The sequence below is a fragment of the Chanos chanos genome, chromosome 13 (genome assembly GCF_902362185.1).
Source record: "Chanos chanos chromosome 13, fChaCha1.1, whole genome shotgun sequence".
In the NCBI taxonomy this organism is placed as follows: Eukaryota; Metazoa; Chordata; class Actinopteri; order Gonorynchiformes; family Chanidae; genus Chanos; species Chanos chanos.
In genome coordinates this window covers 15,186,792-15,212,459 of record NC_044507.1, presented here as the reverse complement: position 1 = coordinate 15,212,459, position 25,668 = coordinate 15,186,792, and the positions used below count along the sequence as shown (strand labels likewise).

At 41.5% G+C, this 25,668-nt stretch overlaps 1 protein-coding gene across 1 annotated transcript in view; it reads right to left on the bottom strand.

The window, feature by feature from the left end:
- Positions 1 to 2,197: 2,197 nt before the first annotated feature.
- Positions 2,198 to 25,668, bottom strand: part of LOC115826800 (ras-related protein Rab-26-like) — a 49,710-nt gene continuing 26,239 nt past the window's right edge. The window contains exons 5-9 of the mRNA XM_030790706.1: positions 20,880 to 20,932; positions 5,083 to 5,148; positions 3,574 to 3,630; positions 2,682 to 2,758; positions 2,198 to 2,303 (exon numbers count right to left, since the gene is read on the bottom strand). Coding sequence (XP_030646566.1) covers positions 2,198 to 2,303; positions 2,682 to 2,758; positions 3,574 to 3,630; positions 5,083 to 5,148; positions 20,880 to 20,932 — 359 coding nt within the window. The remainder of the gene's footprint in view (positions 2,304 to 2,681; positions 2,759 to 3,573; positions 3,631 to 5,082; positions 5,149 to 20,879; positions 20,933 to 25,668) is intronic.

The window sequence follows — 25,668 nt, the reverse complement described above, 5'->3', positions numbered from 1 at the left end:
GACTTTTCTGGTCATTTTTGTCTGCAGGTTTTTATTACACTTAGAACCTAGATTAAAATAAATAAATGACCAAACGAATGGGCAGGTCCGTAAAATTAAATCAGAAACACCTGAGCAGTTGGGTTAGTAAATGGTTTTAGTAAGAATAGGTTTTCTGGAAACTTCTTTGTCTGAATATATATATATTGGAACTTGACAAAGTTGAGAATATCTCTAGAATTCTTGCAGTGAAATGTAGTTTTTGCAAATGATGAATTGATCCTCTAAAAACGGAGTGTGTCATCCTCCTCATAGGCTCTGGAACTTTTATTAACATGGAAATAATTTTACATTGAAATATTGTAAAATGTCTCAGGAAGGTTACAACACATTGTTTGGACATACATGATAGTTTTAACCAGCCCATACAATGGAAATACTGTACATCAAACATTTAGTCTCTGTGGAAACAGGCTTAATAAATAACTAAATGAAAATAATGAGACTCAGAAAATGACTGAAAATCAGTTTAGCTGTTGTTAATTATACTCATGGCAACCACAGACAACGTGATTGCTAAAAGCTTGCGAGTAAATACAAAGATCAACACCATATACCGAATGCATTACGTCCATGTTTTTAAAGATAAGCAACAATGCACTAAAAAGACAGTCTTAGAATAACACAGAGGCCCAGAAGAGTACAGATCAACATTAAATACATTTGCCTTCATTCTCTGAGTGTGTTCTTAAGTCTCTGTACAATAACTGTACTTTACTGTACTGTACTCTGTACTTTACACAACGACTTACAAAAGGACAAAGAAACAGCACTGCCTTTATTTAAGAAATGATTTTGTAGGTTTTTCCTTCCCACTGTTCATTTTAACTTGATTCGGCAGAAGTTAGAGTCTAAACTACGTGTAAATTAGCTTGCTTTATCTCACAGCTATTTCTACTTTGCTAGAACTGTATGTTAATTATTAGAATTCTACAGATATCAGTTAATGCCCTCTAAATTAAATAAAACATCAATCAACTGATAATAAATGTAAAGAACAAAATGAAGAATGTACACATTTCTTTCCAAAATAAGGTTTTCTTGAAATATACAGATTCCATTTTAGAATTATAGCTTTGACTTTGTTATTAGTATTATTTGATAGATTATTATGAACCCAGAGGATTAAGAAAGTGGCTTGAAGTTTTCTGACACAACAACAATCACACAGTTTTATTATTTGGGCATTTGGTTTTCTGGGATGGGTAAATATTTTCTGTTAAACTAAAATGCTGGTGTCTAAACGTGGCTGAGATGGTCTGTACATTCCTGACCCAAACTAACCTAAAATATTCATATTTACATTGGCACCAAGTAGAGACCTTCACCAGATATGTGATGTTGCTTAATTGTATTGGTTAGAAAGGTAAGGGAGGAAAAAGGTAGCATTGAATGTCCATTGGCCACACTGACTCTAAATGACCATTTGTGGCACTGAAGTGTGAGAGAGCTCCGCTCTTCAACTGCACTTAATACCACTGGTCTCTCTGCTCCCCAGAACAAAATTGCCTCCACCCCCTCTTCCTCTACCGTGCCTGCAGGATCCTGAGTGCTGATTTGCTCAGGGGGGAGGCTCTGTGGGTGGGAGCATGTACGTGTGTAGGTGTATGAGTGTGTGACAGACACATGTGAGAAGCGCTAGAGGGACCCAGTGCCTGGCGGGTGAGGTTCGAACTGAGTCAACCACGGGGGGTCAGAATCATCTCTCTACCCACAGGCTGGTGAGTCTACAGTGGCAGAGTAGGATACAGAAGCACAGTGTGGTGTGAAGCAGTTTAATGTGCTATTCACATGAATAGTGTAAAAAGACTGATATTTTATAAATGGGAAGCAGGGTGGGGTGTTTAGGCTTGTGGAAGTATGACAGAAAAGGGACCAGGGGAGAGGAAGATTTGACTGTGGGAAAACACAGCAGAGGGTGTGTGCTGTCAGGATTAGGAGTGTGTGGGTTACATTCACAGCTGCAAAGGAAGGTGGGTCTGAGGATTTTCCAGGACACAATGCAGAAAGGGGAGAAAGACAAGACAGAAAGACAGACAGGCAGACATGCGCACTCTCACACGCACACACATACACATACACACGCACACACGCACACACATACACACACACACACACACACACACACACACACACACACACACACACACTGGCAGGTTTAGGACCTGCAGCATCCCGTGCTCTTCATCTCTTTGTTGACGTACTCTTGCAGTTTAAACTTAGGCTCATTGGGATCTACCTTCATGGATCTGTGCTTCAGCTCTCTGTGGGGAAAGAGGCAAAGAACGAATGAGAGAGAAGTGGAGGACAGCAGGCGGAGGATGGAGGGGAAAATCTCAAAGCAAGCAACAGGCAAAACAGACAGGAAGGCCATAAAAGAGAAAGAGGGGGGCAGATGCAAGGTGAAAAAAGATAAGAGAATCCAGTAGCTATGCTATCAGTGTCTCCAAAGCTCGTAATCAGTGCCATAAACAAATAGCAAAAAGCCTGCAGTGCTGATAGAAACTTAGTGCCACTGTGGTGGCATAAGCATTGGATTTTTCTGTTCAAAAATACATCATATTACCCACCAAGCATCTTAATATCTGAGACATCCTTTGTATGACTGTGGTTTATAAAAGTCTGGGTTGTAGGGTACTTACTTAGCTATAGCTGTGAAGGCCAGCTCCACGTTCAGGCCTGATCTTGCACTGGTCTCCATAAATGGCACACCATATTCCTACAAAACAGGGGAAAAAAGAACAAAAACAGAGAGGAAAGAGAGAGTAGTCAATGACAGAAGCTTAGAAGCATAACAGTCACAAACCGTCTGTGCTAATGAATGTAAAGTCTGCATCTGTGAGGATTTAAGGCTTTTTAAACAGTTTTACAGAGAGTTTCCTCTCTCTCAGCTTTGTAAACTGAAGTTAAAAAAAATGGAGCTGCTCTAAGTTTCACGGGAGTTACGTGGACAGCACTGATTTCTCTCACAGAAACAGCTCCAGTGATATTCAGAGAAAGAACTTTAAACTAACGTGAGTGTCGCTTATGAGTTCATAAGCAGCACGGAAAATAAACTTTACTGGCATATCTCCCAACTGTCTTTTTTACAGTATATTTCTCCACTGGTATATGACCTGTCTAGGACGCAGGTAAAATTAAAAAAAAAAAAAATACCGGGTATGTTTGCAGAGGTTCAAGAGAACAGGGAGTCCACCTCAATGAGTGTACAGGATCAGATAACACTTCAAATGTACTCATTTATGGTGCAAAAACAGGATCATAAATCCAACCAGTCCATTTATGATTGGGCCTCTGTTTTTGCAGATAGTGCATTTTTTTTTCAATGGCAGTGAAAATCAATAGTAATTTGGCTAGGTATAGACTGAAGTAAACAGAAAAACAAAGAAGCTTACGGTCACACATGCATGCACACACACTCGCTCACACACACACACACACACACACACACACACACACACACACACACACACACACACACACACACTCTACTTTGATAAAAATCTGTTTTTCCCTCTTTCTTCTGGAACTCACCTTAGCAAGTTTTTCTCCTTCCTCTCGTTTAACCACTCTGTCATGTGTGGCGTCGGCCTGTAGATTCACACAAAAACACCACAACCAGGAAAACATCTTAGCACATATCAAATACATGACCCTACCTACAATCCAACTGGTATTGCAAATAACAGGCTAAAACCTAAAGGTGAGGAAGCAGAGCACAGGTGCTCTGTCTGAGCATCCACAGATACGGGATATAGTTCAGGAAAAGTTTGCACGTTTAACAAAGCGATGATTGACAAAAGTCCTTCATTTAAACAGTATATGGACCAAATTTCCCATTAGGATAGTTCTCATTAAAAATAAAAATCATTTTCTGCTAAAATCAGTTACAGTTGGAAAAGCAATATTCATATAATAGCTGGACTGTTGACTCATTGGATATCTGATATGATAGGAATGATTTAATCATGAAACTCAGGCTTCAGGCATGTCTATGAGTTCAACAGCAGGGCAGCCCACAGAAGAACGAAACACTACTGATTGAGTTTCTAGGACAATTTTTTTTTTTCCTTTGTTACAATTTTCATAATATTCTAGTTGAAATTTTGTGGAAACCAATTTGCCTACCATTAAATGAATCAGTCTTTTCATAGAGCGAGTACATCACAGGCTTAATTTGAAACACATTAAAAAAAAAAAAAAGATTTCTTAAAACCACTCAGCTTGAAGCTTGGCGATGGTCCTCTGAGAACAGTCACACAAAGCCTGAAAATCTTTTTGAAATGGTTTACTCGTATTCAATTACCCCATATTTGCTAAACGGCCCTTATCTGAAAGAAAGCCTATTCCACAATATCTTTGAGGTTTAGTTTAGATGAAGCAATAGGCCGTAACTATGTCCTGTCTTGCCTCTGCAGAGACTGTATCCTGCTCTGGTTACTTATTATCCTGCTGGTTGGCATTATGATACATGTGGCGATAATTATGATTGTAGTAGTGGCAATTATAATTAGAGATTAGACAGGCCATGTTAGAGGTGATTAACTCCTAAATTAGTATCTTTGTATTCTGGAGGTGGCCTGCATTGTACTGTAAGCGTAAGCCAAGCACCAAAGGCTAGTAATATAACAGCTGAACCACACTATTTCACTTTTTTTTTTTGTATAGTACAATTTTACGAGATTGTGAGAGAAATAAAAGAGTATCGGGGAGTGATGATTCACTGGCAGAATTCTAATGAGCGGATGGCTTTTCCGCATTAGGATGAGAAAGTCTAACTAAGCTCAAAGGCTAGACATCTGTTCGCCGATCTAACTGCTGCACACAGTAATAATACATAATGATAAGCCATCTTTAATCCCCTCAGGCATGTCTGCTAATCTGTTACTGAATACTTTTCCACCTGAGCGCAGCGGTACAACTAGACGTAAACACGTACACCAACAAACCGTGTCTGTCCGCTTCTCTATCAGTCAGCAAGGGCACTCATCCATGATCCAGTCTACCGCTCAGCACGGATGAATCTCAGCAGAGCACACTCACCTTGTTCCCAAGAAGCATTAGGACCACATCTTGCTGGGCGTACTCATGGATCTCAGTCAGCCAAGCCTGAGGGGGAAAGAGAGAGAGAGGGAGAGGAAAGAAAGATAAACCTACTGAGAGAGACGTGAGAAATGAGTGAGATGGTGAAGATGTGAGATGGGAGGTTTGGATTGGACGTGAGAGAGGAAACAGGCCACCAAGCAGCAACCCGTGTAAAATATGCAACTCCTGGATTTGTCAGCTGACAGGAAGGAATATATGCAAAGAAAAAGAAAACATGAATGAGAGAGAGAGAGAGAGAGAGAGGGAGAGAGAGAGAGAGCTGGTACATAAATGGTCCAAAAAATATGCAAGACATAGATAGTGCTCAGAGCAAAAGAAACAACAAGTCAACCTCGGTGTTGTAATAAAAACAGCCCTGCATCATTGTAAAAGTCAGAGCAAAAATATGAGAGCTTTATTACACAGAGACCTGGTGTCAGCCTACATCAGTCCTATCCAACAACCTCATTTCTCCTAATTACAATAAAAAAACCAACAAAACACACTAGACCCACTGCAAGCTGCTGCAGCAACGAGGTTATCCATTTTAAATCCATCATTCAAACCATGTAGAAGTAACATCCTTCATTTCATCAGTCCAGTGCAACTACCATTAAAACACTTAATTGATTCCCTAGTGACACACTCAACAATGGTTTCTGCCCGACTGTAAAAATCAATTTTCTTGACTTTTGCAAATCGGATCAGGGCTGTTTCCCATAGCTGTGGTTGGAAATCTGGTAATTACAGTGGTTAATGAATTTACGGCTTTGATGGATTTTCTCAGAGCCAAGATCAGATCAGTCTTATTGAGTCAGGCTGATCCAGTGTGTAGAGACACATGCTGATCTAATGGGGGAGAGGGTCAGATCATGTTTGACGGTTTACATGGTGTAAATGCTCCTTCGCCCAATAAAGGTGACCTTTAAGGTTCAACAAGTGATATGAGTGCGATCCTTGAGTGACAAGAGATAAGAGAGACTTTTGTGCCGAAAGGCTTTTCCAGTTATTATACGCTCTCCAGTTCACAGCGAATTCTTCAAGAGCCTTTTAGAAGTCTCTCACATGAAAAGCACAGCAGAGGCTCTGCCCATGTCGAATAGAGAGAGGGACGCAGAAATCTGTCCATCTTCCTGCCCTCCGACAAGGCACGGCTAAATCTGCCAAACATCTCACGTTTCTCGGCAACTGAGCCCCCGCCCCACCACAGAGGTGATACTTCAAACACACCAAACACACAAGTGTGACACACGATAGAGGCATGTCAAGCTTAGTGCTGCCCTGAAACTCATTCAGGAAATGCGCCCACTGATGATGATGATGATGATGACCATGATGAAAGTGCTTGGCAACAATACTTTACAATATGAAGTAACATTCCAAATTCTCTGTGTGATTTTACGCCGCCTGTGATAAGTTATTCCTCTGAGGTCTAAAAGCTAAACTTGTACTGGAATTTCTTATTCACAGAGAGAGGGAAGATGATCTTCTGCCCTGTGCTAAAGATATAGAGCACTCCTAATCCCTCAGTCCATTTCATCACGCCATTAGACTCTCACTTCTATGCCAGTCGTTCCAGGAACGAAGCTGCACTCTGCGTCCCTTGCAGTTCAGTGTAATATCAGAGTTACAGCACAAGGTTAATTTCATTTGCTGGCCGTTCTTACTCACAGTGACATTGTCTGCACAGACACGTAACAGAGCGGGCCAGCGACGGGTCAATATTTCACGAGCAGAACGGGAGCCGTCATGCATGACAAAATGTACCCAACTGCAGATCCCTTATCTCTGGGGAGAAAAAGACCTTTCTCTTTAGCGCTGTCCTTACACAGCAGTGAGGATCGTCATTATGAAAGCTCTTTCGTGTTTGCTGTCAGACGAGTCTCCGTTGACGTCTGCTTGTGACAGCCCACTGCTGCTCGGAAGATTAAACCACCGTGTGCCACACTGTGTTTCATTTTGAGAAACGAGACTTTTTTTTTTCTTGTAGCGTTCGTTTTATATGTGAATTTGCAATATTGCCTTTGCGCGTGAGTATATTTGTGTTTTGCATGCCCTGTCTGAGAAGATGAAAAGTGTGTTGTTGATGTGAACTTGAGCGCCTGGTCCTGGTTATTAGTTCAGAGGAACGTGCCTTAGTCACCTGACCAACAGGTTGTGTGAATGTGCAGTTTTCCACCAAGCTAGACAAGATCTTTCAGGAGCCACTTGCAGAGATAACATGTCCTGGTGTAGTGTTGATAGGATGACGATAAGATGCCAATGTTAACAAAACTCAGGTCGTACTTTGAAGAACAAAGGAAACAGAGACAACACTCAAAAAATGATTAATCTTTAAACGCGTGATGTTCAACACCTGCTTGCAACGAATGACATGCAGTCAAGTTCAAGACCACACAAATGAGAGAACAAAACAGCAGGGTTTGAATATTCTAGAAACAAGTCCCAGCATGATGTTGAGGCGTGGGGAAGACTTCTTCTTTGGTGGCTTCTGGATGCATTGCCCTTTGCTGCCACCTGATTCTTGGGAGGCCTCACGACATAATGAGTGTTGAGATGTGAGAAGTCATGGATAAATATGACCGAATTCGCATTTAATTTACAGAGAGAGAGAGAGAGAGAGAGAGAGAGAGAGAGAGAGAGAGAGAGAGAGAGAGAGAGAGAGAGAGAGAAGAACCAACAGAACAAGCCTCACAAAGGGTTATTAATCTTAGCCAAACATATTGTATGTTACCTGGTTCTAAAACCAAGCATTAGAATCTCTTTTTATTCATTTTTTAAAATTCATGTTTTCATCTCATAGTAAAAGTCCTAGATACAACAGACCTGCCTCCATCCCCAAAAGAAATAAACTGCTTCTATCAGGAACAACACATTTAACATTGTCCTAAACTAAGCAGGGCTATAAAGATCAGTTATTCTCATTCTTCCATTCTTCCCCCTTACATGGATCTGTGACACAACAGCCATGCGTGAGAGGTAAAGAGCTTAGATGCTGTACGAAGTGAGTTGTTTATGAATGATGTCCTGCAGGCAGATGTAGAGTGCACTAAAAGCAATACAATGCACACTTGTCAAAGCAAGTGTCAAAGCAGCTGACATTTTGACAGCGATCTGACAAACGTTTTCCCCCCGTTGGGCTGATTAATTTACCAGAGTCAAAAGCAGTGTGACAAAGACCATTCACTTCCACAGTACGTCTGTAACATCAGGGCTGACAGGACGCTTCAGCGCAGTATTGTTCAATAAACAACGGCCCACAAAAGCCCACAGTATCAAAAAAAAAAAAAAATATATATATATATATGTCAAGGTAATCCTGTGTCAAGAGAAGAGGTTACTGTGAATGCACCACACACAGGGGTAATATAATAGAAAGAGAGCGTGAGAGATTGAGGGAGAAATGAACAGGTGTTTTGATGAACCCCTCTTCTATCAGCCCCTGAGTCTAGCCATTGTGGCATAACTTATGAGAATATGAGGTCTGTAATTAAGAGGTAATTATCAGGTGTGTGTGTGTGTGTGTGTGTGTGTGTGTGTATGGTGTGTGTGCATGTGCATGTGTTTGTGTGTGTGTGTATGTCCCATGGCTTGTGAATGCTAACCAAACTTCAAATTAGACCTTCAACAGTAGCTGGGGAGTGATTCAAAGGCAGGTAGACTGTTTTACCTTGAAACCTGAAAGTGCTTTTTAAAGTGTTGTAGCAAAACCAACCTGAGCCAACCAAGACAAGCCAATCTCTCTCTATCTCTCTCTGTCTCTCTTGCACTGTTGCTAATGCCGCCACACAAGTACGCATTATCATTAACCCTGTCGGAAATTGGCGCACTGATCCCAGACACTGTCCCATCAGACAAATATAAAATATGACATAAATATGACACAAATACGACTTTAGTACGGTACAGTTAGAAGACAGGTAGATCTACTTTTGACTTTGAAGAGCTTTTAGCCAGCATGTAAATATGACCATGTGTTTTGTCACTGACCTCCTGCCTGAGAAACAGAAGGCAGTAAATCTCTCCGGGTACGTGAGCTGAATTCATTCGCTAACGGTTTTTTAACAACACCTCTCATAGAGGGGGGGGCTCTAAGAACGCCCGCACTCCTCCACCGTCAATCCAGTTTTCACGGAAGGGGCTTTATTGTTCCATGACCTTTATGTCCAATTCCATGGCATGGCGCATGTGTTTACAGAATTGTGTTCTGGGCTGATAGCTTTGAATTGAGGTTCTGATCTCTTTGCCTCGGACTTAAACCAGGCCTAGGTTCTTCTCTCTCATTTTCTTTCTTCTGGGGCATATTGTAATGCTCAGGATGATGAAATGGAACGAAACCTGTTTTTTCTTTACTTCTTTACACACCCACATCAAAGAAATGAAAAACAGAGAAGCTCCTAAGCAACCAAGAAGAGAGGCCAATCTAAAAGCTATGGGAGCTCTCTGTGTAGTGAAGAAGAAGAGAAGAGAGAGGAAGAGTGTTAGCTGAGTGCCGAGATACCAGGTAAAGGTCTGAAGTTCGGTTTTTCGGCATGTTACAGAGATGATACAAAACACCCCCTTATGTCTCAAATGCATCACTTCCCTGTTAACAGTTAACATTTGGGGAGCTAAAATGGCACTATGCTCCAGTGACCCGCAATGTTGTCCACTCAGGGGGGCTGGATGCATTTTGGAGAGGAGTGACACAGTGAGTCAGTTGCCCCCTGATGTGTGTGATGATACACTGCCATGGTTGGGTGAAGGTTTGTGCACTTGGATCCTTTTTCATGGAAAGCAGCCAAACCTAATTTCGATGTTCGGAGGCCAAACTTACAGACTAGCCAAACTCCATGGGTAGCTAACACAGACTGGACAGTCGGTAGGAGGTCTGGCAACAATCTGATATCTTGCCACTGACACGCAGACCAGGAGGCAGAGAGAAAATGAAGCTACGCCATCACAAGACCGACAGGCAATTTGAACCACACCAGCATGAATGTTATCAACCCCTGCAGACGGATTAGTTGTTATTATCATGTGCGGCATTGTGTGTTAAATCAACACAAAAAGGAATTGATAGACTAGAGTTCTGTAGGTTATTTGTCATGACGAAGATTCCCACTTGGAATAGGTGGCAGAAACAGGAGAGGAGGAAGTATGGAGAGAGAGAGAGAGAGAAAGAGGGGGAATTTTTTTTTTAGAAAGTACAGAGGCACACACAGATGGCTGGATTCTTTCAGCTGCTTCCCCTAAGGGTGAATGATGGTGTATGTTGCTAGTTGGGGCTGGTTGCTCACACTGAGGAGTTAATGCAGAGGGGAAAAAGAAACGTTATGGGCTTCCTGACTGGCAGTAATCAATGTATTTGGCGTTGTGTATGGAGCACTCACAGCAGGCCAAGGGGGAGGCATAAAAGATCAAGTGGTAGAGATAGAGAAAATAACCAAGTGAGTTAGAGAAAGAAACCACAAGAGGCCAGCTATTATCTCTTAGTAGTTTGTTCGAGGCATGAGCAGAGTGTTAAATCAATGCTTAGTTTTGACAAGGAATATGGAATAAACCCATGTTACAAGGACACAGGACATGCAAGCCAATGTTTACAATGCACTACTGCTGACTAGAGGAAATGAAGGGCACTGTTCAATAAGTCCTCACTCTAGTTCTTTCTCAGCCTGTACTGCTCTGATATTATAACTTTTTGTCCATGTTAACTGGGACTGGCCATCCACAGCACTGAATTACCACAAATCTTTTAAGAGACTAGTTAGATGTCTGAGAGGTGTGTGCAGGAACAGTGAAAATACTTATAAAATCTGAGTAATTTTTATAACATGTGGTATCAAAGCAAGACAAAGAAAGGATTATTCAATAGTTGATCAAAAGCAGAACTTAATCATGTTTAAACGTGTAAAGTTTTAACAGTTTCTTTTTGCCTTTTAAAACATCGCTACAAAGACTATACTCCTTGTCATGGACTAATCTCAACGGAGTGTTTCTATTATGAAGTAGTTTGTCACATGACTGTTTAAAAGGGATTATCTATGGGTGCCAGAATGCACCTGTCTGCGCTTTGATCAGAGTTTTCCACATTGTGTTTTTGTTGTCCTGGGAAAAGTGAGGGTGAGCTCCCGAATTAGTTAGCTCTACAGAAAGACTGGCGGAAAGTAGGCCTGCTCTCCTGAGACAGGCAGAGGCAGTGTTAACATGGCAGCTAGACTAAAGAGAGAGACAGGAAATCACTGGCAGCACAGGGGTAAATGTACTGTCGGCACAGCTGCTTCGGTATTGATCTACTGTCCAGCACCATTAACACACGCAAACACACGCTTTTGTCTTTACATTTTTATGGGGACTCCCCAGTCACCTCCATTTTACTGCAAATAAAAATTAATAACCTATTGACATGCCACAAGAACCTAAACCACAGGCACGCACACACACACACACACACGCACGCGCACACACACAGACACACACACACACATGCACACAGGCTGCAAGGCTCTGGAGTGCGAGATTTTTTCAAAAGGAGGAGAAGGCTTACCGTACTCCTAAAACATGCAGTAATGTACATGATTTTCCACTGGTTCAAAAAAGATCCTTTTCATTTTTCATAAAATATGCAGCAGATATGAACAAAGGATAGAGAGCTAAGCCTGACTGATGTGTTTTTGAAGTCAGCACAAACCTGTTGGACTGTGTGTGTGTGTGTGTGTGTGTGTTTGTGTGTGTGTGTGTGTGCGTGTGTGCATTTGCGTGCGTGTGTGTGTGTGTGTATGTGTGTGTGTGTGTGCGCGTGCTGTGTGTGACCTGCTGAGCGCTCAGTTTCCCTCTCACACTCTGAGGCAGGGTCCAATCTGAAGTCTTGCTGAAGTGAGAAACTTTAAATGAGGCAGAGAAATCCATTACATCCAGGGCCATGGTTGTAAAGAAGTCCCTGTGAAGTAGCTCTGTGAGGTATAGTCATCATCCACAGTAACATCAGACCAATCCATTTATTCAGTACATGGGCCAGGAATCTACACTTGTTCACAGCAGTGAATAGACCCACTGGGGTTAAAGGCTAACTGGCCCAGTTAAGAGAGAAATCTCTCTCAGTGGAGAGAGCTTCAGTCACAGAGGATCACTGTAGTCTCGTAATCATCGCGCTGTAGCCTTGGTGAGATGACCCTGGATGACTTTGCCATGGTTACCTACTCTTGGGGACGTAGAGCCAACAAAGGAGGGAACTGAATTATTCTTTCTGCAACCCTGACGTGATCTATCTCCTCTCTATCTCCAACGGCTTGGGTTTTGCATTTTAACACAGCTCAGAAGCGTCTTTCCAGCTCATCCTTCACTAGCACTCGATAAAGATGACAAAAAAAAAAAGAAACAGAGAGGAGCGAATCAATTTCCATTGAGACGGAGTGAGATGAACCTTAAGGAAGTGGGTCTTGTCAAACAGGAGAGAAGGTTAATTCCCGAGCTTAAAGCCCGTCTTTACACATCAGTGGAACGTTCTCACAGGTGCAAATCTTCAGAGGCAAAAACAAGTAAATATAGTGGTAATTAGGGAGCTGCGTAGAGCTGTATTTAACCTAAGAGTCTGATGGCAGGCTGCCAGATCACTCTGGGACCACCAGGAGGTCAGAAGGCTCAAAGCAGGCTTAGGGTAGAATCATGGTTCATCTCACCGCAGAACAGCAAAGAGATTGAGAAAGAGCCTTCATATAGCAGTGTGCATCTTCCAAAATGTTTTTTTTTTCTTTTAATATCTCCCCCTCGTTTCTCTTTTCCCTGTTTTATTTCTTTGTTTTATATTTAGACACCTTCTGAGTTATATTATTAGGTTATTGCCTGAAAAAAACAGAAGCGATTCGAAACAGGAAATATTCTGTTGATGTTGAAAAAATAACCTGAACTGTCGTAATGGTTGGGAAGCATACATTCCTATTTTGACTCGCAATCACAAGGGTAGCGGTTGTCATGACGATTAGTATAGCTCCAGTGTCGCTAAAACAAGCCTTGCTCTGTCTCTGAGGGACGCCACCCTTAACTCGACACAGAACCCCGCTGTGTCCACGGCGTTCCGGCATATGTCTTCTCCACGCCTCTAATTGGAACAGGTGTAAAATAGAGAGACGTTATCATCGGTATGGCTCATGAGTTCCACAGGGTGAAAGGACCATTATGCGTTGAACATACCGACATTGATGAGCAATTACGTTTAAGGGAGAATTTTATTCCGCTCACAACCCAGCCATCCTTGGCTGAGCGAGTGGGGGAAAATTACCACGGTAAATGGTTTTTTGCTTAACAGAGAGCATGAGAATACAAAATGAGGAAATAAATATGGGAAAACATCTACGCGCTACCAGAAGCGGCTACAAATCCGAGAGGCGAGGCAAAGGCTGAGGGTCAAGCCATGTCGGGTTATTTATTTATTTATTTATGCATGTATGTATGTATGTATTCCACGAGGCCATGGGCAAGATGTCATGTTTCCAAGGAGATTACACTTTTCCATAAATACGTGCATGAATTTGATGAATCATCCATTTTGAACTAAAAGAGAAAGCGATCAGTTATTTTGGGGGTGATCTTTATGGGGGGGGTGAACTGAAATAACTTCATATGTACCGTAACGCTTTTGACTCCATTTACAGGATGAAAATGCTGGTCACACAGGTGTACGTTAATGTACAGAGACCTCATGATACAACATCTGCTCACCTCTTCTGAAGAACTATACCTTAGCATGATGAACATGACCTACTACATCAGTCATAGTTTCCATGACCATTTTTGTAAAACACACTTCACGGTTTAATCCCTGCAGTACAAACACAAATCAGAGTTTAGAGTGGATTTAAGGTACTAGAGAAAAAAATATTCTCCTCAGGTAAATCAGCTGAAATCAGGGATTTGCAATATGCTGATATTTTCACAGTAGGGCTGTAAGTCACCACTAAGCGTCTGAAAAAATGCTATCTTAACCGTGGCAGTCCTTTGATGTTGTCATATCCCTCTGACGCCCAAGAGCCACACCTGTTAGAGCACAGAACTGCTTTCTTAGACACTGACAATAATAAACCACTCACTTCTGTCATCACAGCCCTTATGTCAATGGCCATACATCAGAGACAATACAATTATTTATAGTTAGCAGAGGGTTTTTTTTTTTGTAGCTCTAGGAAACGCTTCATTTTTGTAAACGAGATGTCAAATTGGCATTTTCCTCAAAGCGAATTTGGAACAGCAACTTCAGATGAGGAGTTTCAACACTTGGATAACTGCTGATCTGCTCTGCACATCATTGAAAATCATAGAGGACAAACTTCATATTAAATAACACATTGCAAAGCAGAACAAAACGAACAAAGGCTCTCTAACAATGCCAGCATTCATAAATATTCTCTACACAGACAGCACTTTTGATGAAGTGAAAGAGATTATCAGGAACCCATCTGTATATCTCTGATGATTAAAGAGCCAAGGCGGAGGAAAGGATAATTAAACATCCTTGGCAGTCCACTCACCCGCCAAATTACACTAAAAGAGAACCGTTCAGATGACCTGCGTCAGAAGGCCAGATGAAAGCTTGATTACAGAACATGAGCATGAACCTGCTTGAAGATACTGCTCATGGTTTTTGTTGCAAAAAAAAAAAAATATTTTTTTTTCCCTTTCCTCTTTGGATACAAGTTAAACAAGAGATCAAAGTCAGGGAAATTGAATTTCTGACCAAAAAATGTTCTTCAGATGAAAGTAGGAGTAATTTCTGGAATCTCCTCTGAACAAGACGGATGAGTGTGTGAAGATTAGCTGTGTGCAGTGTGAAAACACCAAAGCCATCTGAGCGAGATGAAACCCCATTGGCTGTGGATGGAGGCCATGAAAGAGCTGCACTAACTTTTCTGCTATAACAACTACATGGAATGCAAACTCAAAACCCCCCCCCAAAACATACGGTTTTGAATTTAAGTTGAGGCAACAATGAGCTATCGCTAGAGTTTTCTTCAGAATGAGAAATAAATATTCTTTTTGCGTGACTTTGGGCAAAAATGTAGATTGTGGGGAAATAATGTAAAAGAAATCATTGAAAATGTTTGATGCTCCCAATTTAGATTTTTTTGTTGTTGTTGTTGTTGTTTTCTGTTTTTCTCAACCCTGCTGTTCAGAGAGTGTATCTTTCTCACAGAATGACAGAGCTCCTCCACCCCCTGTGTTGATAGGTTAATTCCCTCACAGTGAGAGAGAGATCAATAAAGCATCGCCCAGGCCGACCGATAAACTGAGCCATGTCCCACGGCTGTTTGTCGGTACTGTACCTGTCTCCAAGGATCAGTCCGGAGGGTTTAAAAGAACATGGCATTAATGTTTGTTTGAGACGTTCTTATGATATTTTTCCTTTGTGTTCTCGCTGGCTTTGGTGGAAACTGAAATGTCAGTAGGACATAACCTTGAGAAAATGCATTTATCTATTAAAATATTTGACAACACAGATTTCTGTCTTTTCTATAAAGAATTATGACAGAGGCTCATTAATGCATTCTTATGTATGAGGAAAACATAAAAGAATGTAAATAGCATTCTCTATAGAGCAAGACATTACAGTGTTTTCGAGAAAGAGTGGATAAAGGTCAAACAGTACTTTTACTGGAAAATGCTTGGCAACACAAAAGGCTTTTATTCTACTTTAGCAATGGCAGTGACTCACTCTGCTTCAGCCATCCTTGTTGAAAGACTAATTGTGTGTGCACATGCATATGTGTGTGTGTGTGTGTGTGTGAATGTGTGTATGTGTGTTGTGTCTCTGTGAAGCAGAAGCAATATGACTGAAATAATAATAGAAACTTGATGGAAGTTGGTTCATACGTAAATCAGATCATCTCCATCCACCACTGGCACATCATTTGTCAAAAACAACTTCTGCTAATCCGAATGAGGTTTTAATGGGACGGTCATAAACTGGAGATGCGTGTCACCACGGAACGCGAGGAAAAATGGATGTAGTTTATTCACACGCAATCAATCTCTTGTCGGTTTACACGCATTGATCAACTAAGTTATTAAAAAGCAGAAAGCTTTGGCAGAACAGAGCCTGCTGGACCACAGCCAATCTCTAGCCCTTCAGTACATCTACAGCGGTCCCAGTGTGGGCTCGGACTGAAGTTCCACAACTGTGTTTGTCAATAGATCAAGACCTCAGCGCAGGGAGATTTCCGTGAAGTTCAGGTGAAAGTTTAGGAACAATCTAGACACCCATAAAGAATTCTAGGCACTCCAGTTTCATCTGAATCACAAATTAGCATCTCTATTAAAAGCCAGCCTCGCTCTCTGACAAGTAAAGGCAAAAGATCGCTCAATAAGTTTTGTAAAGTTGGCTAAGTAAGGTACACTTCTCGGAACTGCTTACAATACATGAATAACGTTAGAAGCGAATGCATTTTTTCATAAAGCTCTTCTTTTCTGGTAAATCTGAAGAAAAATGTTGATCATATATCCTGTCTTTGCCTCTGCCATTATCTCAAGGCTGTCTCCAGTAAAACAGTGCCATACCGTCCAATGGTGAATTACAGTACTGATGGGGCATTTATCTACTGCCGCTTTCAAGGCTCAATCTACCTGTACCATTCAGACTTCAGAGCATACAAATCCTTTGTTTATAAAAAAAAGAAAGAAAGAAAGAAAGAAAGAAAGAAATCCTTGCACTTCTGATCTTAAGAGTGTTTAGAGTGCCTGCTTTTACAGAGTCAGAACTGTGAGAATCTTATAGATTGAACTAGTGAATGGCCTTCAGATTGTACACCATACAAGTTGTTTTTATGGCAACCCAACAAACCTAAATAGTGACACACATACAGTATATGCAGGTTTACTGGACAGCCAAAGCATATGTGTCAGGTCCACGGATACACGGTCCACGGTCTTTGTGATAGATAATCTAATTTGCTTGTCTTGGTAATTACAATAAATTCATTTGCCATTTCACAGCTGTACACAGTGTGTGGCTTGCTTTGTTTTTAAAAAAAAAAAAAAAAGACACAGATTGAACAGAATTCTCAGACGTAGGCCTAACAGACAGAGCGTTTGACAGCATCTTGACCCAAATGCCCGGTGGCGGACCCGTGACTGATGACCGAGCTGAACCGCGCTGTTTCCTTTCCAGCCATCTGTGGATGGTCTGCGCAGTGGCGTGAGGCGCTGGAGCGATCGGCTGTTTATCCTTTGTTTTCGTTGCCCCATTTATCACCATTAACATTAATTAACATGAATTAGCATCGGCGAGGCAGAGGTGCAGTAGCAAGCTCCAGACGCCACGCCTGCAGGCATCTGCGCTGCGCGCCAACAGGTCGCCATGGCGCCAAGCTGTAGCTGCCCTAATCGACGGTGACTGAACGAGGACGCCTAAGCCCGACTGCAGACTCTCACGCAGTAAACCTGAGACGTTGCCGCGCCCTGGTAACAATACAAACAGGCCAATGGATATCAAAATAACTGCTTTAAGTGACCTCACGGTTTCCTCTATTTTCTTATTCATCTTCCTTGTCTCTTTCCCTTTCCTTCTGCCTCTCTACCTCTCTCTCTCTCTGTGAGTGAGATGCAATGTCACTTCGAATGAGGGAGAAACAGGAGCCTCAGCTGGAACTTAAGAAGCACCTATCATTTTATTACGCCCCTCTGGACAGATGGTGCCTTTGCTCTGACTGACTGACTGAGAGAAAGAGCGATAAGCAATCTTGTCTCTGGCTCTCCGCCTTTCACTCTTTCAAAGCATGTCCACTCAGATGTTGACATATAATGAGATTCTAACAAACAGATCATATATTTTGGTGTAAAGCTTTGAAAAAACTTCAGGGGCAGCATTGTAAATGCGCTACTGACTGGACGTATCAATCTTTCTGAAGAATCTCTCTCAGGGGATTGTAAAGCAGTCTCTAATACTCTATATCATTTTAGACATGAGGAATTCTGATCACTTTGTTATGGATGAAAAGGACAACAGGATGATCAGACTGTCAAAGCCTCGGGAATTATGGGATAGGGAGAGAAGCTCTTTCAATAAAAAGGTGGCTTAGCGCCGTTCTTAGCACTGACGTTAATGAAGATTCATTTTAAAGTGAATTAAAGTGCCCCCACTGTACAGCTTCAAATATTGAGACTTACAGACCGTGAATTTCTTTTCTTTTTTTTTAAATTTTGTTCTCTCAGCTTATGAATCCTAGACTCTTAACTTTAAAATCATGTTCTCCTAGCCACACTAATCCATAACAAATTCTAATCCATGCTTAAATTCCTTATCTAAAAGCCATATAGTTAACTTAATTTCACCAGAGTTTTCCCTTCCATGGCTGACTTCTGACGTATTAAAAATTACTTTACAAAAAACACATTTGCATGATTTTTTAGTTGTGTTAGCTTTGAATATTATTGATAACTTTGGACCGAAATCACGTTAAGGATGTTAATTTTTTGTGCTTAGCTTAATTTGTATTTTGTGAAAACTATAATATTTCAGTGTATTCTGTTGTGTATGCCATTCTGAGAGTGTCGTTATTCTTGTCCAGGGAAGGAGTGAGAGACAGAGAGAGCAAGAAAGAGAGAGAGCGAGAGACAGAGAGAGAGAGAGAGAGTGAGAGAGAGAGAGAGAGACAGAGAGAGAGAGAGAGAGAGAAAGAGAGAGAGAAATATGGATGAAATATGAATATAATCACCATCAGAGGGGAGCTCACTCTATTTATTCTGTGTAGTTCTGACAGGCCAGTGCTGGCTCTGTCAGGATGGAGAGAAGAGAGAAGAGAGAAGACAACCTGCCCTTTTTTGGCTGCCTGCTGTATGCCTGGGATAGTGAATAAGCCTCTCCCACCCTAATTCATGGCTTTTTCCCCCTCTTATACTCTATTTTTCTCTCTCTCTATTCTTTGTCTCTACCTCTCATATACGCTAGTTGTAGCGTATTCCTTTTCCCTTCACATCAGGGGATTTATCCCTCTCTCATTCGAAACCATTATATTATTCAGTCTCTGACTTAATAAACAGAAGGAAAAAAAAAAAGATTTTTATTAGCAATTTTGCTCTGTGAAGATATTTTCTCTTGGTTTTAAGTTTAAAGCATTCTGCTTAATTCTTGCATGCTATATCAACCCTATGAAAATTTCACTTTAAATGTCAACAGTTCATAGCAGACAAAGTCCATTAAAAACCATGACCACGGAATTCTTGATTTAGAAGGAGGAATAAAATAAAATGAATTTTAATAAGATATGCCATCAAAAATTCATTTGTTGGGGTTGACTGTTCTGTGTCTGGTGGCAAAAAAGGCACTGAGTTGTCTTGAGTGGTAAATGAGCTGTGTTTTGAAGGAAAAGAATAAAAAGAAATGATGATTGAGCAACAAATGGGGTCTCATTAGTGATGCTGCCGCTCTTTGAGGTTATGATTCACCCGAACATTGTTGCTTTTCTCAGACTGATAAGGGTACAGGAGCGAAAATGGACCCCCTTTTTCACAAACTTATCTTAATTGGAGCAGCAGAGCCTGGTGGAAATATAATGTGATGAACCCTTTTTTTGCTGTGTGAAAATGAACGGTCCTTTGACGATTCAGTGGTCAGCTAATGTTGATTGGTTTCATTTCTCATTGTGTTATCTCTGACGAATGTCTCAACTGGTCAGCGTGAAGAAACGTAACTCATTACTCATCCATCCCCTCACGTTTCCGATTCGTTTGGAAAGAGCCTTTCCTTTCACACAGTCACTTGTGCTGTTTGGCCCCAGACGAACGTGAATGTGTGTATGTAGGTGGTGTATAATGAAAGAAACAGTGAGCAACATACGCAATGAATCCTGACCCTCCACAGGGCAATCACTCTGTCTTTATACCACTCTATGTATGACAGACCCTCGATAAAAATGATAAAAAAAGTTCGAGGGAGAACTGTATTCTTTTTTAGTTTCAAAGCTTTGGCAGTGCTGTTCCTTGAACATCTACTTCAGACCAACTCAGTGGGCAAACCACCTGTTGATTTCAAAATCAAAAGGTATGACAGACGTTTCTCATGATCTTTTTCATCAACCGGCATGTGAGGTCTCTATTTCAGTCTCTAATGTAATTTGTTGGAAATGCCCTGCATGGCGTGTATGGTAACCCACTGGGTCTTCAGGGACCAGACGAGGCTGAGTGACAGAAATATGCCCAGCGAGAGGCAGCCTTTCAGGTGCCATTTCAATAGCTACAGACCCAGAATGTTTTCCCCAGAGACCGTCAGCTTCTACAGCTGGTTGTAGGGTAAGACAGACATGTAACAGCACCCTGCAGATCTTAGCTAAACTAACAATCAGAGTCTGAATACAGGCTTCTTTTATATCATTTGTTCTCTGCTAATGGGAGAGTGAAAGAGGAGAGAAAAAAGAAATGGAGAAACAGGAAAAGAAAGAGAGGGGGGAGAGAGAGAGAGAGAGAGAGAGAGAGAGAGAGAGAGAGAGAGAGAGAGAGAGAGAGAAAGAGTGAGAGAGAGAGAGAGAGAGAAAGGAGTGGTTGGATAGAGACCTCTCCCAAGTGGAGCAGGAACCACGTACAGCCACTCCATGAGCAAATTATACATCATTACATAGCTTTTAAGGTAATTTTGAGACACATTCAATTTCAGTGGTTTTGTACTGGTGTATGACATGTCGTTATGCTAGTGTGAAGCCTCAAGCCTAGTGATTACTGAATCATTAGACATTTCATAGGCTCTGTTTAAAAATGAACAAAAAACAGAAAATCCATGGGAGTGTTTTTCCTACCTGGATGTTGTCAAAAGATGCTTTATTGGTGACATCATACAGCAACAGGAGAGCTGGGGAAACACATAAGTGAAAGAGAGAGGAAGAGAGAGAGAGAGAGAGAGAGAGAGAGAGAGAGAGAGAGAGAGAGAGAGAGAGAGAAAGTTAGTCAGTTACTGAGTTAAAGGGGCATGAGAACTTTCTATTGGCTGTGCTACCAACGTAAACCAATTTTCAAGAGTTTCAATTTGGCCCTTCAGTCTCCTTCGTGAACCTTTCGTCTCTACAATTTGTTTGCGGTTGAACTGCTTTATTTATTTTCACGCTCAGCTCGTAATGGCGGGTAATTGCGTTTCCTGCTCATTGTCAGTGGAGCTGATAAAAGCCGGTGTGTTCAGCACTGTTTGACCCAGCTCTGCTCTGAAGAACTCAGCCTGGGTCTTTATCAGGTCCTGTCACATGGAGAGAGAGAGAAGGAAAGAGAGAAAGCTAACCTCTACATTTATTGGGCTCAGAGCAGCCAAGAGGAATGAGCAGCCAGAATGAAATGAAAGCAACAGCTCCAGCAAATTGAAAAGTTAAAAATGCTATAAGTACAATGATAAAGGCATGAGAAATGTTGTAGTTATGGGCAGAGATTTCGGGATTGATTTTGGAGTCAACAGGAAAAAGGGGGAGCTACATCTGTAGTCTTTCCACATATCTGGAGGGACGGGCAATTACAATTAAACATTACAGTTAGGTAAAGGTTTTTTACTAAGTCCAGAGACTTAGACTGTTGGCTATAAAGTTTGACAGACAATACACACCACATGATGGGAGAAACAGGGCTATGTGTTGCAGTGCAGTTCTGTTTCAACTGGCATTTTAATATCAAACTACAAGATAAAAGTTATTGCGAGACATATAAGACTCCCTGGGAAACAGAGTAATCAAAAGAGATGACATGAAAGTATTGACCAACAGTGGGAAACAAACAAACTAAAAACACAAAAGGAGTTTTTTTGTCAGCAGTATATCCTGCATATGAAAGTTCATAAAAAAACAATGTAGATGCCTACAGTTGATTTTTTATTGTTTGAAAATGAGACAACGACATGTGATACAAATGACTTACAAATGACTTTTGGCAGTCAAGAAACAACAGTGAAGTTCCATATTGACTTTTGGCAGTCAAGGAACAACAGTTAAGTTCCATATCGTAGAGTAAAGTTAAAGCACCTCTAGTTAGAGGTTGCGTTACTACTTTGTAGTGCATGGATGGACCGATGTCCTTCTCTTTAATTTAAATAGTAAATCTGCTGAGGAGAAATAAACGCACTGTCTTAAGTACGAGACTGACTTTAAATCTCCTGATCCTACAGAGAGCCTGCCTTAGGGTGCCTATCCTACACAGGCTAGAGACTCCCAGGACAGGGCTGGGTTCTTCCACGATGTCCCTCAGTCACAGGCCCTTCTGGGCACAATGCTCACTTCAGAAGAGGTGATGGATGTAGTTCAGCAGTTTTTTTGAGGAGGGGGGGGGGGGTGCATCTGTTCCTGGAATACATAGACTTCCCTCTGACATCAACAAGAAACTCTGGGGAATTGTCTGCTTCGAAGTTCTGCTGTGATGTGAGGATGTTGGAATAAAAAAAGCTGTCAGTAGACAATGCTATTTCTTTTGCCAAAGGAAGAAATTCTTACATTCTTGAGGAATGGGACTATTGTGGTGTAATTGTGTACTGGTGATAAAATTCAGCTAAAGTGTCTTGCCAACAGGCTGAAAGATGGTAAGGTTGCTATTATTCAGAGGGACCAATAATATTGTATGAAGAGTTGGGCTACCAGGTACGGTTTTGATTTAAATGTTTAAGGGGGCCAATAGGAGATGTTTATTAATAATTAGTTTTGGTTAATTAGTTGAGTCCATTAATTATTTCATAATAATTGTTAAATAATCAATAACAGGGGGAACGAATTAATTTAAAAGGATGAATTATGCTGACAGTAAGTAAGCAAGTTAAGTTTAGTAATTAAACCGCGCATGAAGCCATGAAGTCTTTATAGTTAGCAGAACTCATTTGTAATTCAAGAGGAAAAAACAGACTGGGTAAATGTAATGATGTTATATAAAAATGATCAAAGACAGCAAACACACGTTTATAAATATGTACATAATATAACACAAAAAAACAACAAAATAAAAAACAAATACAGGAACTCTATGAATTATCCAAGTTCTTGGAAGCGCATAAAAGCCCAGGGCAGGCTGGAAATGACAGGGTTCTGGAAGGAAAGGAGAGGCAGAACTCACTCGTGTGAAGGAGCTTTCTCTGCCCTCTGTACTGACCTGTGGACTTTTTCTCAGTACAGTTAAAAACATAGTTATCAGAGGAGCTAAATTAGTTACCATTCCAAAAACTGTGCAGAAAAACCATTTCAAGCTATGGTTACACCCTGGTAGATGATGGATAGATTTCATGGTTCTTTCACCATGGGAAGATATGAATTTGCTTCAACTCTGAAACGGATAAACGGATATATTAGAGTTTAACAATGTGCACGGGGGTTACGATTTTGGAGCGGAATACATTCTCCTTCCAAATGTCCTTCCATTGAGTTTATGACAGTGTGAGATAGCCAGTCTCCTTACGAAGCCCGTAATGCAAGAATTAATCATGTGACATTTACAGAGTCTATTTCAAGAGTGAATATCCCGCAGCTCCCTAGAAATGTGCAGTGAGAGAGAAATGATTTTCAGTTCTTTTTAGGATGAAATGATTGAGGGAAATAGAACTGAAAGAGATTAGTGGAGTCTCACTGGCAATATCTGCTGCTTTAGGTGTCCTATAGGGAAAGAGTCTAGGTCTTACATAACGTTGTTATCTCCTCTTTATGGCACAAGATGGTGATCCTTGATCCTCCTGCAGGTACAGCGAAAGAAATTTGACTGTGTGTTATAACTTTTTTTTTTTGGTCTGAGCGGCACCGTTTGAGTCTGTCAGATATCAGACGGAGCCCAGAAGAAGATCAGCGTCTGGTGGACATCAATCACATCCCTCAGCCTCCAAGTTGCCAAGAGACACCTAGACAAGTGAGCTGGACTGATGTAGCCTGTGCCCTCTTGAGGGAATGCAGCCAGTTTTCAGCCTGTTTTCGGTGGCTCTACAAGTAGTAGTTTTGGCTAGTCTCATCCAGTCGAGTGAGAACGTTGTCTGTTTTTAACCAGTAATACTTTTGTTTTTCATAGTCAGAGGCTGTTCCATGGATTCAGTAGTTAAAAGGGTGGTGTTAGAAATCTTCTGGTTGAAAAAATGAGGACGGAGCATGAATTGGCTCGCTAGCTTACGCAACAGTCAATAAAAGTCTGAAGTCTCTCTCTCTCTCTATTTTTTTTTTGTATCTGCGATGCAGGTCTTTAGCTCACAGCCTGCCAAAAGAGAATGCTGATGGGAGAGGAGAGACAGGTGGGGAGCTATTGACTAGAGGATGATGGGTACTGACAGGCAGGTGGGCTGGAGATGGCGCCTCACTTCTTCTCTCTAATCATTTGTTCACTTCAGGCTAGGAAGGCTAGGAGAAAAAGAGTTTGATTCCGTGCTTGATAACAGGTGTGTGTGTTTGTGTTTGTGCGTTCGCGTGTGGAGTTTGCCAGCTTGCTTGAGTGGGCGACCGAAACGGAATTGTAAAAACCCCCTTGTTCGGCTCCATCCTTCTGGATGTGAATAAATGTGCGGTATGTATTTATTTTCTGCATACATCTTTGCTAAAAGATGAATTAGATATGACAGGCAATTTTCTTTGACAGAATATGCATTCTAAAACGAAACTCAAAAAGTCAGAGCACATATATGAATCCATCCTTTCAAAACAAGAAAAAAACACTCAAAAGATTTGCCTCCACAGTAACTGGTTTCTCTGACATACTGTTAACTGCTTTTCTTGAACAGAAAAAAAAAACAGTCTATTTTTTCTCCACTGTTTCTGAATAAGAGAAGCTATTCTGAGTCCTATCAGTAGCAAAACAGGGGCTTTAGGCGGCAAACAGAAAGAGAGCAAAAACAAAGAGAGAGGTAGCAGAGCGAAAGAAGAGTCCTCGGCTGTGACGAATTTGTGAACAAGGCATCCCTGCGAAAAGACAAGGTAAGGAAAAAAAAAAAAGTAGCAAGAGTGAAAGCAAAGAGATAGAGGTAAGATGAGAATATGGTTTATTCCTTGCCTCTGCCGACAACAATACGATTGTAGCTTTACATATAACGTTACGCATGATATCACCAAAGCATTCCTTATCTCCAGCTGACACAGGCTGAAACACACATGGTAATACTCACTGCTGCCTCACCTCTGCTGTCTCACTGAGACTGTAGGACAGTAACCTGAGGGCCTATATTGTGGACTTCTCTATAACAGATAATCTCCTTTACATGCAGGACCACTTCTCATTGAAGTTATCAGGAGACCCCCCCCCTCCTCCCCACCTTGCCCTGCCCTGCCCAGATAGTTCAGGCTCCACTGAGCCTTGGCCAAACCACCCCTGCTGCCCATTCACAAAAATATCTGCTGCAGTTTCTACTTATCACAGCCCTACTGCTGCTGACGGCTGCCTCAGCTCAAGGGGGTTAGGGAGGCAGGGTAAGTTGTTGTTATTTTTACTGCTCTTGTGAAAGTTGGAGAAATTGAGCTTCGCCAGAGTTTACTCAGCCACTCATCCTTTTACGAGCTGATGGAAGGGAGAGAGAATCCAACCGGAGATAAGAGGCGTCTGTGACAGCTCTCCCTCTCCTCTTTTCTCACTCGCCCCTTCCCTCTCCCTCTTATCGGGAGATGA